Source organism: Struthio camelus, chromosome Z (assembly GCF_040807025.1).
Source record: "Struthio camelus isolate bStrCam1 chromosome Z, bStrCam1.hap1, whole genome shotgun sequence".
Lineage (NCBI taxonomy): Eukaryota > Metazoa > Chordata > Aves > Struthioniformes > Struthionidae > Struthio > Struthio camelus.
In genome coordinates, this window is record NC_090982.1 from 1,602,442 (window position 1) to 1,615,859 (window position 13,418).

Sequence of the window (13,418 nt, forward strand, 5' to 3'; positions counted from 1 at the left end):
GTGACCTGGAGGAAGGGACAGAGTGCACCCTCAGCAAGTTTGCTGATGATACTAGACTGGGGGGAGAGGCTAACACACCAGAAGACTGTGCTGCCATTCAGAGGGACCTGGACAGGCTGGAGAGCTGGGCGGAGAGGAACCTCCTGAAGTTCAACAAAGGCAAGTGCAGGGTCCTGCACCTAGGCAGGAATAATCCCATGCACCAGTACAGGCTGGGGGTTGACCTGCTGGAAAGCAGCTCTGCCGAGAAGGACCTGGGAGTGCTGGTGGACAACAAGTTAAGCATGAGCCAGCAGTGTGCCCTTGTGGCCAAGAAGGCCAAGGGTGTGCTGGGCTGCATTAGGCAGAGTGTTGCCAGCAGGTGGAGGGAGGTGATCCTGCCCCTCTCCTCAGCCCTGGGGAGGCCTCACCTGGAGTACTGTGCCCAATTGTGGGCTCCCCAGTACAAGAGAGACATGGCACTGCTGGGGTGAGTCCAGCGGAGGGCTACCAAGATGATTAGAGGGCTGGAGCATCTCTCCTATGAAGAAAGACTGCAACAGCTGGGCCTGTTCAGCCTGGAGAAGAGAAGATTGAGAGGGGATGTCATCAACATGTACAAGTATCTGAAGGGGGAGTGTCAAGAGGATGAGGCCAGCCTCTTCTCCGTGGTGCCCAGCAACAGGACAAGAGGCAATGGGCAGAAACTGAACCACAGGAAGTTCCATCTGAACCTGAGAAAAAACTTCTTGACTGTGAGGGTGACAGAGCATTGGAACAGGTTGCCCAGAGAGGTGGTGGAGTCTCCTTCCCTGGAGATATTGAAAACCCGTCTGGATGTGATCCTGGGCAATATGCTCTAGGTGACCCTGCTTGAACAGGGCGGTTGGACTAGATGATCTCCAGAGGTCCCTTCCAACCTAAACGATTCTGTGATTCTGTGATTCTGTGATTCTGACAGTGTTGATACATAATAGTTTTCAGCCTAGATTGAGCTGCAGCAACCAGATGAGTTTTCATATGTAACCTACTCCAAATGTCACTTTAGACACATTAGCTTGTACCAGGAGGAAGGTGTGTGTTTCCCTTCATACTGGAGATAAGCTGAGGGCATTTCTGGTAAGCTGCTGACCAGGGAATCAAGTCACAGTAATAGGACCACAACCCTGTTTTCTGGATAATTCTGCTGATCTCTCTCTCCCATTGCTTAAACTCAACAGATACATCTCCTGTAGCCATTTGTTGACTCTAGAGGGCTTCAGGTAAAAGAGGTATTTCAATAAAAGGATGAGCAAGGTACTGGTGAAAGCAGAGAACCACTGGGACTTCCCTCAGATGATAGTGAAGTACAGGTTCAGAGACTTTCTTTGCAGCAGTTCTGGTAAAGGCTTTGGCACTCTTTCTCCACCTGCAGGCATCTCGGTTCAGACACCAGGCCATAACCCTGGCCATAGCCAGCTCGCTGTTTGGGTTCTTCGGTTTTGCCATCTACCCCATTGCCATGGAGCTGGCTGTTGAGTGCTCCTACCCCGTGGGAGAGGGCACATCTACAGGCCTGATTTTTGTTGCAAGGTAAGGAGGCAAGTTAAACCTTTCTAACAGTTGAGCTTGGGTAGTGACAGGGGTGTGGGTGCAAATAAAGCAGAGCATGGACATCCCTGCCAGCCGTGCTGCTGAGTTTCTTCTTTCTGGTGCACATGGACATGAGCATGACAAGGGGGGAGCTTGCCACGGATGGAGTGAGGAGGAGTCTATTGGTTTTGTCCTAAACAAAGGGAAGAGAGCTGCTGGCCATCCATCCTGATCTGAGTCACAGAGCTGATGAACTTCCACTAAAGAGTTTAAAACAAGGAAGAGTATGTGCGTCTAAGGCAAGAAGGGCAAGAAGACAGCTGCAGGTCTCCCTTCCGTGGCACAAAGCAGGGAGATGATAACCCTACTCAGCAGCACCTATGTCTGTGCACCCAAGAGCAGTGCCCATTTCCACGGCAGCACAGGGGCCTCAGTGCTCCCATGGGCAAGATGAGGCTCATCACTCTTAGGGCAGCTGGTCCACACCAGACAGGGCAGTGCCAGTCCTTTCCATGCTCAGCTTCAGTGCCTTGGGCTGGCACTGGACTGCAGCAGGAAGTATGCCCTGGAGCTCTAAGCAGTGATGTGCACAGCCCAGCACGTGTGTGCATCACGGAGTGCAGCGGCAGCAATGAACAGCTGTCAAAGAAGGGCACTGGATACCTTCCCTTGAAGGCTGTTGTCTCCTATGGGTTGTGGCAGCCAGCTGTGAAAGAGGAGGAGACTGAACTCACTGTCTGGCTTTTTCCCATTCTCTCCCCTGCAGTGTGTATTTCCAATCTCTGCCCACTGACTAAGCCTCAGCTCCCTGACAGCTGAGGTTCAACACCTGTCCACCTCTGGTGGAAGTACACCATGGCTCTGCCACACTGACCATGTGTCTGAGGGCATGCTGAAAGGCCAGACTGTGAGCCAGGGCTAGTGACTGAGGGCCTGGGTCAGAGGCAGCTGGCAGTAGTTTGCTCCACTAGAAGGACCCTGCTCCATACAGGGGCTTCACTTCCTCCCCACTAGGGCAGCCTGGCTGCCCTGTGACAGCATTGGTGAATTTGGCAGGAGCAGTAACCGCATGATGGCTTCTCCCCTCAGTCAGGTCCAAGGTGTGATTTTAATGATTCTGCTGCAAGCCCTCACTGTGCGGGTTTCTGAGGACCCATCCTCCACCTGTTCCCTCGACCAAGATGGAGCCCTGGACTGGACCAGTAAGCATCTCTTTGGGAAACCACACTGGACACTCAGTTGCACCCCATGCGCCCCCCCCCCCAGCCCCTCCCAGGTCTCACTGTCAGGGAGCTTGCAGGGCTTATTCCAGCTGTAGCCTGTCTTTTAGCCACCTTTCCCACCCTGATGGTGCACTCCCTGCTGCTGCAGCTAAAATACAGCGCAAGGCTGAAACGGAATACCCCTAAGGTGCCATGAGTGCTGTTCCTGGCCACAGGTTAAAATTTCTCTTCTGGCCACATTCCAGAGACCTGAGCTTCACCAAGACAGTGAGAAGGTGTTCTGGAGGAAGGCAGTATGCATGCAGCATCGCTTGTACTCCTTCGCAGTGTGTCAGGCCCAAGATTACACAACTACTTCCAGGCCATCATGTATAGCCTTTTTAAATTTACTTTTTTTGCATCAGAAATGTTCTTAGGACACAAACATTTCTTAAATTAAAGTTTTTCCTTCAGGGACCTTTGCTACACTTTGCTCTCTGCTGACTCTGTAGCAAGAGACATCACAAGTGTGGACCCGTTCTGTTAGGAAGTCCAAGTGTTTTGATTAAGTCTTTCTTGTAGCTTTCATTACCCACCCCTAACATACGCTCAGCATGAGCGCACGCGCGTGCACACACGCACACACTGTGTGCACCAGTGTAAGCCCTCCAACCTGCGGGACGAAGCAGGACAGGTATCCTGGAAACATCCCATATTTCATTCAAGTCCTCTTCTTATGTGGTTGTGAGAGGAACTTATGGCCTTCTGTGAGAGGAACTTTGGCTCTTAACAAACCACTGTTGCCCCACTGTGAGCTGCACACCTGCCTTGGGAACACCCTTGGGAGGGGATCACCAAGACTGTGCAGCTCCTGGGGAGCTGACCTCTAGACCTCTGCACCTCTGGGGAGTCACAGATTCACCCTCTAAAAGTCTGTCTTTCTTACAGTTCCAACACTGGTGCTAGCAGGGCTCTGCAGCGCCATGGCTTGTTTCTACGTCATCTTTTTCAATACTGACTACAAGCGGCTCCATGCTGAGAACAACAGTGGCACTTTGGTCAATGGAGAAGATACAGCAGCAGCAACTGTTCCTGAAGCCTAACCATGTTGAAAAGGACACACCAAGGGCCGATTATGGAAAGATTCAGGTCTGTGGGCAGGGGTTGCGACTGTGAGTGCTCCCCTGGAACACTGGGATGTTTGGGTGCTGTTGCACAGCAGGCAGCCTGGATAGCACAAGGAAAGGGCTAGAGCAGAGCTAGTGGGGTACCCTTTTTGAGCTTCCCCAACTTTGGCATTTATTTCTGAAGCTGGGCTGTAAGGTACAGGGTGGTTGTGAGGCCAGAAAGGTCAGAGGGGAATGGACAACTACAGAATAACAGGTATTTTCGGCTGCCTTGATTCAAGCTAAAGGAATGTGGCAGAGGAGAAGAGCATCATACTTTAGCCGTTTTTTTCATTTTCATGTGCTTCAACCTAGGGTGAAGCTTTCAGAGGGATGTAAGGCATGCCTATCACAAAGCTGTCAGAAAAGCTTGCAAGTACTGCAGTTCCTGTATGCCCTCTAAGCTGGAGCTAATTGTGCCTCTTCCTTGGCTAAAGGGTGGCAGGAGCTAGAGCATCTTTCTGCTGCAGGAAGGAGGCATAGGCATGTGATCTGCAGTATGAGTCTGTTACAATGAGCCACATCGTCCTCTCCTACAAATGGGAAAAGGAAAGCTCTGCCTGCAGAGCTGACCATAAAAAAAGAAATCAGTAAGCAAAAAATATTAAACGTAGCAGCCTTCCTTGCCATTTCTAGTCCCTTGCCAAATGTTGAGACATTCAGGATCAGTTTGTTTTCCCTTGCATTCCTGTTGTCTCACCATCTCTCCTGCTATCCCAGTGGTTCAAAATTTCCACAAGACGATGAACCTGCCATTGTAAGATCACAGCTGTGTACCCTCCCTAGGCCAAGACTTGTGCTCTTCTACAGGGGAACACTGAGGGAGCTTACTTTCTGGAAAATGACACAACAGCGCCTTGAGGGAAAGGTGGCAAGAAAATAGGCACTTAAAGAGTGCAGGGAGTCTTTACAAGTTTCTGCAAATGATATGAGTTGTTTTGAGGAAGGTCAAGTTAGGAGCAACACCACACAGGCATCTTCCAGTTCCCAGTGCAATTGATAGCTGTCCTTCAGCGTTTGAAGAGATGGGTGCACAAAAGAACCCCTTTGGAGTTCAGTTACCATAAAAAATGCAAAGGGTATAGGTGGGCTTTTCTGCCTTCTACAAACAGCAATACTTGCACAGCAATCCACTGTCCTGCTCTGTTATTCAAGTCTAGGTATACAGCCTGAGCGCTTGTTCTCCTATGGCATTTCAGTGCAAGAGGAAATAAGATAGGTAAGGCTGAGTGAGGCTTTGTATCATGCAGTTTGCAAGGAGATCTCAGCACTTTTATTAATCAAGGGAAATTGTTGAAAATTTGAGCTCTGAAGATAAAGTGACTAACTTTCTCCAGTCTAGCTAGAACATTACCAAAGTGAAGGATGCATTTTTTCCTGCGGAAACCTATAAAGAGGAGCTCTCTCACTGCCTGGAGTCTCTTTCCCATCCACGACTGGAAAGCTCTTCCTCTAGAAGACACCTAGCTGCATTGTCCTACAGAAGCCTGCCAGTTCCTACAGCTGCAGCCCTGCTGTCACCGTCAATCACTGATTTCCATCTAAAGGAGCAGAAAGGAAGAGGAATTCAAAAAAAGCGAACTGTGACGTATCAGAGGAGTTGGATTTGCTGTCTTTTTCAAAACTAGCTTATCAGCTGAGCCCCTCCCTGCAACACTGGACCTAATGCTGTGGACAGATTAATACTAAATTTACCTGTAATTCCTGAGTCCTACTGTACCAGGAAGCAGAAAGAACTTGGTGTTTGATGATTTTATATTTCTGCAGGCACTTCTGTTTTTTTAATAAAGGGCAATTTAAGAAAAGATTCAGCTCTTCTCACTCGTTGAATATTAAAAGAGTATTTTAGAGATGCGAAGGTGCATCAGGCCAGCTATGCAGCCCAAGGCAAAAGTCAGTGTTCTCTCAACATCTCCCAATGTTCTCCCAATGGTCTCCCAATGTCCATGAAGTGATATTCAAAATAATGAGGGTAAGTGGTATTTCAGATACCTCAAAGGCAGGGTGATATGAGCTGTAGGTTACACCAGTGTTAGCTCTATTTTGAATGACACATTTCTAGGCTAAAGGAGAGAGGAAGAACACTGCTAGAAAGTCCCTCCAAAAATCTGCAAATTTCCTGGTTAGAAGGTCGGCTTTGCCCCAGCTAAGGCACTTTCATCTTTATCTAAGCATTTAAAGCAAGAGATTTAAAAGGGGAAATTTTCTTTAACCCAGTACATCAGACATAACAATTTATAAGGAGGTGCCTCAGGGATAGAGCCTTTGCCAGAGGCTGGCGAGAGCAGAAGGGTCTTGACGTGCTGGCAGCATCCAGGGAGGGGGTGGCCTGTGCACGGGCAGCTAGGCAGAGCCCGCGGCTGGGGCTCGGGGGCCGAGGGGGCTGCACTGCCGCAAGGCGCGCGGCTTCCCCAAGATGGAGGGCGGTTGCATGCGGGCTCTGCGGCTGGACACAACTTACAGGCTGGCCTCCTGAAGCGCTGTGCGGCGCTTGGGCTGCCTGCCCACTCCCACCAGCGAGCCTGCCAAGGAGAAGGGACGCTGTTGAAAGGTGCTGCCGTGCTGAGCTTCGCCAGGCTGTGCTGCGCTGCCGTGGGCTGCCCTGGGGCAGGCACCCTAGCCCCTGCCCTTGGCCGGGGGGGGCCCTTACGTGCCCACTGCTTCTGCTGGCCCTGCCTGGCGTGCGCAGCGCTCTTGGTGCCCGTGGCCCTTGCTTGTCCGCGGGCAAGGGAGGCAGCACTTCCTACCTGCTCTGCCTCGGTGCCTTCGGTGCGCACCAGGAAAACGGGCTGCGCGAGCCCCTGCACGAAGGCGGCGATCCTGCGGATGTGGCGGGGATGGGGGCTGTTGCGCAGCTCGGGGAGCCTCTCTGGCGGCTGGGGCGTGTGCGTTTCGGCCCCGAGGACGTTGCGCGGCACTCTCTCCCGGTGGAAGATGCGGGAGAAGGTGTCAGGGCTGCGAGAGAGCAGAGAGCACCATGAGGTCCTGCAGGCGCCCGGCGGCTGCCTTGCTGAGGGCTGCCCTGGGCACAGCGCAGGGCGAGGCAGCCAGCGAGCCGCAGAGCAGCAGTGGGAGCCAGGGCTGGCGCCTTGCTGCCTGCTGGCTGCAAAGCTGGCCCCAGCGGGGCGGGCGCGTGCTGCTGGGGGGCGTGCAGCTGGCGCTGGAGCAAGGCAGCGAGCGAGCAGCAAGGGGCTTTGGTGGGGGATGCGCGGGGCAGCAGGGGCCAGTGCAGCTGGGCCCGGCCGGCTCCCTCGGCGGTTGCCCAGCAAGGCTGAGGATGTTGTCCAGTGGCACCCAGTGCCCAAGCTCCAACCAAGGCAGCTGTTGCCGGCGGCTGCAGACTGCTGCAGGGAGCCCCGCAGTGGCCGAGCAGCCGTGGGCGGCCGTGGGCAGAGGGCCGGGCGGCTGAGGGAGGGCAGCGGCAGGGTCGCGCGCGCAGCCACGGCACTCACCCGTCCTGCGGAGCCGCCTTCCTCCTGCGCTGCCTGCCCAGCTCGAGCGTCTGGTAGTCGGGCGCACGCAGGAGAGGAGGCGCCGGGCGCCGAGCGAGGGTGCACGGCACGCGCCTCTCAGCGTCGGGCAGGGCCCGGGGCAGAGCCCTGGCTGCGCTGCCCGCAGCATGGCTTGGCCTCCGGGCATGCGGCATCTTGCTGGGCTGGCGAGGAGGTGCAGCCCCAGGCGATCCCTGGGCTGAGGGCTTCCCGCTGTGTCAGCCCTCGAGCAGTCCAGAATTCAAAGCCAAGCACCCACCCTTGCTCTCCTGCAGGACGGAGCAGAGGCAGGCGTGCACACATTCTGCACCCCCAGCTGCAGCAAGAGCTGTGAGCCCACCTTGGCCCACAGCTTTGCACGGAGCGACAGCACCGCACTGGGAATACTGGCATTGCTGGCTGGACACAGGCACTCCTTGCAGTGGAGGCGCCGCAGCCTGCAGGCAAGAGAGCTCCCTCAGGACAGCACGCACAAAGTCAGTGAGGGTGAAGACCGAGCCTGCAGGCAAGGACTGGTCGGAGGGTGTGGGGAGAGTCAGAGAGAGAAGCCCTGCCGTGAGGGCTCTGAGGAGGCCATGCGGTGCCTTGGCAGAGATGGGGCTGGGAGCCCAGCTCTCAGGGCTGAGCAGTGCGGCCTCCGGCACAGCGTCGGTGTTGCAGCGTGGCAGGTGGCTCTGGTGGCAGGGGACTCTCTAGGTGCCATTTCCCCCGGCAGCTCCTCATCCAGCTGCTCCTGGGCTTCTGTCCGTAGCTGAACAACCAAACTGCCCACCGAAGCGGAGGGAGCTTTCTGTTGCTGTCACTATCCACTGAGGTTTCCGTCAGGCCTAGAGTGCACCTCCCAGAGCGCACCTAACAGAGGCAGCCAACAGATGCAGCCATTTGTACAGCAGTGATTGGGCTCTACTTAGGTCTTCTGAGAACTTTTTTGGAGGTTGTAGGGGCTTTCTGGGGACCCTCTGAGGGACTAGGGGGTGCTTGATGCTGACAGGTAAGGAGAGCTAGGGAAGGACAGCCACAGGAGGCATTAACTTCTGCTGGGAAACTCTAGCTAGGGGTAGCTGCTGCTAACGAGCTCTGTTTGTTGCCCCTGATCAGAGGGAGTTGGGGCCTTTGTTCCAGCTGACTCTTGATTAGGTGGATCAAGCACCCTTTCAGTCAGTGCCACAGAGTGCGTTCTCCCATAGGCGTTGGAGCTGCTGCGTTTGCCATGTTGGAGGCCTCCACCCAGATAGACCTTCTGAGGGCAGATGCAGCTCCGCAAGTCTCAGGCTGCAGGGAGTGCTGGGGGTCTCTCTTTGAGGCTGGAGCTGACAGTCAACTTTTCTGCTGAAGGTGAGCTGTTGTTGACGTGTCGCGTTGCCAGGTCAAGGAGTTACAGGAGGAAGGCAGGAAGCTGCGCAGCATCCAAGAGGAGGCGTGAGAGATAGATGGGGTATTCTCAGAGATGCTATGGCTTCAAGAGTCTCAGCGCTCAGTGGAGACGAAGGTGGGCTCTGCGCCTTATGGAATGGTAAGTGATAACTCCAAAGAAGATGAAGGCAGGGAACTGGTGACTTCTCGTCTGAGGAGAAAGGCTCCTGCTCCTCCTGAAGACTTGCAGCTGATGAACAGATTCACTGCCCTCCAAGCTGAGGAGGAGCTGGCCATGACTTCCTGTGAAGCATCTGAGCTGGTAGACCCTGTGCCATGCAGAAGCTCCCAGAGAAAGCAGCGAGTGATTGTAGGGGGTGACTCCCTGCTGCGAGGGACAGAGGCACCTGTGCCGATCTGACCTCTTGTCCAAAGAGGTTTGCTGCTTGCTGGGGTCTCGGTTCTGGGATGTCGTGGAGAGACTGCCCAAGCTTTTCCACCCCTCTGTCTACTACCCCCTGATGCTCTTCTAAGTGGGCATTGAAGTTAAGTTGCCAAGGGCAACTTGGAAAGCATCAAACATGATTACAGAGTTCTGGGGGTGGTGGTCAGGACTGTGGGGGCGCAAGTGGTTTGCTCCTTGATCCTGGTGGTGAGGGGGAAGCATGGGAGGAGGAGGAGCAGATGGATACGGCAAGTAAACAACTGGCTGCGCAGCTGGTGTCAGCAACAGGATTTTGGTTTCTAGGACCACGGGACCCTGTCTGAAGGTCAACATCTGCTTGGGAGAGATGGGATCCGCCTCGCTAAACGGGGCACGTGCATCTTTGCCAATAGGCTGGCCAACCTGCTCAGGAGGGCTTTGAACTAGGAAAGATGGGGGAAGGGAAGAGTTAGAGGGAACACGCAGTCAGCAAAACAGGGCTCAAGTGGTGATGCCTCAAGCATTTGCAGGCAGGCGAGGAAGTGCCTACAAGACAAGACTATGGGGAAACCTCTTGCACCCCTTCTGGGAAATCAGCAGGCTCGGATATCTCTCTGAAGTGCCTTGACACCAATGCTCACAGCATAGGGAATACATAGGAGGAACTAGAGATCTGTGTGCAGTTGCAGGGCTATGAGCTCATTGCAATTACAGAGATGTGGTAGGATAGCCCCCATGACTGGAATGCTGCCGTGGATGGCTACAGGCTCTTTAGGAAGGACAGGCCAGCAAGGCAAGGAGGGGTAGTGGCTCCTCATGCAAGAGAGCAGCTGGAACGAATGAAGCTCTGCCTGGGGGTGAATGATGGGCTGGCCGAGAGCTTGTGGGTAAGGATGAAGGGTCAGATTAACACGGGTGATAGTGCTGTGGGTGTTTCCTACAGGCCACCTAATCAGCCAGAAGAAGTAGACGAGGCCTTCTACACCCCGCTGGAAGTAGCCTCACGTTCACAGGCCCTGATCCTCATGGGGGACTTGAACCACCCCGATATCTCCTGCAGGGACAACACAGCAAGGCACAAGCAATCCAGCAGCTTCCTGGAGAGCACGGATGATAACTTCCTGACACAGGTGAAAGAGGAGCCAACAAGGAGAGGCACGCTGCTGGATCTTGTAATTGCACATAAGGAAGGGCTGGTTGGAGAGGTGAAGGTTAAGGGCAGCCTTGGCTGCAGTGATCACAAGATAGTGGATGGAGGATCCTAAGGGGAGGGAGCAGGGCAAAAAGTAGGATCGCAACCCTGGACTTCAGGAGAGCAAACTTGGCCTCTTCACGGACCTGCTTGGAAGAATCCCATGGCATTGGGCCCTAGAAGGAAGAGGGACCCAAGAAAGCTCACCTCCTCCAAGCTCAAGAACAGTGCATCCCTCTGAGTAAGAAGTCAAGCAGAGGGAGCAGGAGACCTGTACAGATGAACAAGGAGGTCCTGGCAAAACTCAAAGAGAAGAAGGTAGCGTACAGAAGGTGGAAGTAGGGATGAGTCTTCTGGGAGGAATACAGGGATGTTGTCCAAGTATGCAGGGATAGGGCTAGGATGGCCAAAGCCCATTTGGAGTTTAATCTGGAGAAGGATGTCAAGGACAGCAGAAGGGCTTCTTTAAATACATCAGTAACAAAAGGAAGACTGTGGAAAATGTGGGCCCACTGCTGAATGGGGCAGGGGCCCTGGTGACAGAGGATAGACAACAGGCAGAGATACTGAATGCCTTCTTCCCCTCAGTCTTTACTGCTCAGACTGGCCCACAGGAATCCCAGGCCCCAGAGACTAGGGAGAAAGTCTGGAGAAAGGAAGACTTTCCCTTGTTGGAGGAGGATCCGGTTAGGGATCACTTTAGCAAACTGGACATACACGAGTCCATGGGCCCTGATGGGATGCACCCGCAAGTGCAGAGGGAGCTGGCAGATGTCATTGCAAGGCCACCCTCCATCATCTGGGAAAGGTCATGGCCATGAGGAGAAGTGCCTGAGGACCGGAAGAAAGCAAATATCACTCCAGCCTTCAAAAAAGGGCCACAAGGAGGACCCAGGGAACTACAGGCCAGTCAGCCTCCCCTCAGTCCTTGCAGAGGTGATGGAACAGCTCGCCCTGGAGGCCATCTGTAAGCATATGAAGGACCAGAAGGTGATGAGGAGTAGTCAGCATGGCTTCAGTAAAGGGAAATCATGCTTAACCAACCTGGTAGCCTTCTCCGATGACTGACTGGCTGGGTAGATGAGGGGAGAGCAGTGGCTGTTTTCTCCCTGGCCTTCACAAAGCTTTTGACACTGTCCCCCCTAACATCCTCATAGACCAGCTGATGAGGAAGTGCGGGCTAGATGAGTGGACAGTGAAGTGGATGGAGAAGTGGCTGAATGGCAGAGCTCCGAGGGTTGTGATCAATGGTGCAAAGCCTAGTTGGAGGCCTGTAGCTAGTGGTGTCCCCCAGGGCTCAGTCTTGGGTCCCATCCTGTTCAGCTTATTCCTCAGTGATCTGGATGAAGGGGCAGAGTTCACAGAGGAGGAACCTCCTAACGTTCAATAAAGGGAAGTGCAGAGTCCTGCACATGGGAAGGAATAACCCCAGGCCCCAGTACAGGTTGGGAGCTGACCTGCTGGAAAGCAGCTCTGCACAGAACGGACCTGGGAGTCCTGGTGGAAAGCAAGTGGACCATGAGCCAGCAATGAGCCTTTGTGGCAAAGGCGGCCAATGGCATTCTGGGTTGCATTAGGAAGAGTATTTCCAGTAGGTCAAGGGAGGGGATCCCTCCCCTCTACTCAGCACTGCTGAGGCCACACCTGAAGTACTGTGCCCAGTGCTGGGCTCCCAGTACAAGAGAGACATGGAGCTACTGGAGCAAGTTCAGTGAAGGACTACCAAGATGATGAAGGGCCTGGAGCAACTCCCATCTGCGGAAAGGCGGAGAGAGCTGGGACGTCTACATAGAATGGCGTTCTGTTTTGTCACATTTGCTACACCTTCTGATTCCTCTTTCCTTTTTTTCACTCCTAAGGATGCACATGTGACTGTAAATTCCTACCACCTGCCTTCCCTTGCATTTGGGAGAGAGAGGGAAAACGATTTCTCTCTGGGCATTCAGCTTTTGGATTATTTGACCTTTTTTGGCAGAAGGGAGAAATGCATTCTTCTTCTGTGCAGTGACACAGGACCTACCACGTCTTTGGAGAGTGACGCTCTTCTGGAATGGCTGGGAGCACTATTTCCTGTGAAGAATCCAGGAAAGTGCCTACAGACTTGAGCTGCAAGGTTGAGCATCCTTTTATTCAGTCAGGTACTGAAACCATTCCCAGCACAGAAGAAGCTGCTGCAAGCCTTACAACAAAAGCTGATAATGCAGATCTCAGCATCTACAGTCAGTGCAGGGCCAGGAAAAGATCCTTGGGCACTGAGGGTGAAATGCTTCCGCATTGTCTGAAGACAGAGAGGACCAAGGCAAGCCACGAAAGCAAAAGGACCTGGAACCCAGAAGAAGCTGAACTCGTTTCAAGAGGAAAAACCCTTTGTCCATCAAAGGGGCTCCTGAGACTGAAGAGAAAAGAGGAAAAACTTCCTCTGCAAAGTCTGACAGAGAATGCAGTTCCAGTCCTGCGTCTCTGGACAGTACAGATAAATGCCAAGATACAAAGGACATTCCTAGTAACTGTACAGACCACCCACCTGTAACTGACGTTTCTATTACAAAGCTGGAGGAAGCGCTGGGGAGTCAGTTTGTCAGAGAAGCTGAGGGACTGATGAATAAAGAGTGTGAAGACCATAAGCGAATTGGAAAAATACAAGAAAAAAAGACACGACTCTCAAGAACCTTGCAAAAAGCACTGCTGAAGCAAGGGAGAACACTCTGACTTGACGAGTCAGAGAAGCTCAGCGGAAGCAAAACACATGGTCTTCCTCACAAGAGGAGGTGCTCTCGCAGGGTGGAAACAAATAAGCAAAATCGCCCTAAGCAGGAGTACTGCAATGGAAGCAGGTGCGGATCTTCCCATAATGAAGGAAACAGCCCTCACTATGGCAGAAGCTCAGGAAAATATCCTCATTACAGATCCCAAAGCAGAGGAAGATCAGAACAAGACAGCGACAGGTATTCTCATTCCAAAGGGGAGAGAGCATGGAGTGCAGAAAGATCCTATCAAGATGAACAAGCGGGTCAGCTTGTCGTGGTGCTGGGCTTTGCA

The 13,418-nt window shown here is 53.4% G+C and overlaps 1 protein-coding gene across 3 annotated transcripts in view; it reads left to right on the plus strand.

The window, feature by feature from the left end:
• SLC49A3 (solute carrier family 49 member 3) overlaps nt 1-5,726 on the plus strand; it is a 28,956-nt gene extending 23,230 nt beyond the window's left edge. For 2 of the 3 annotated variants that reach the window (XM_068926992.1, XM_068926994.1), the window contains 4 exons: nt 1,394-1,551; nt 2,641-2,753; nt 3,702-3,902; nt 5,257-5,726. In XM_068926992.1, the coding sequence (XP_068783093.1) occupies nt 1,394-1,551; nt 2,641-2,753; nt 3,702-3,856 (426 nt within the window). In that variant the 3' untranslated portion in view covers nt 3,857-3,902; nt 5,257-5,726. The remainder of the gene's footprint in view (nt 1-1,393; nt 1,552-2,640; nt 2,754-3,701; nt 3,903-5,256) is intronic. The other variant, XM_068926993.1, reaches the window with a different exon arrangement.
• The last annotated feature ends 7,692 nt before the right edge of the window (nt 5,727-13,418 follow it).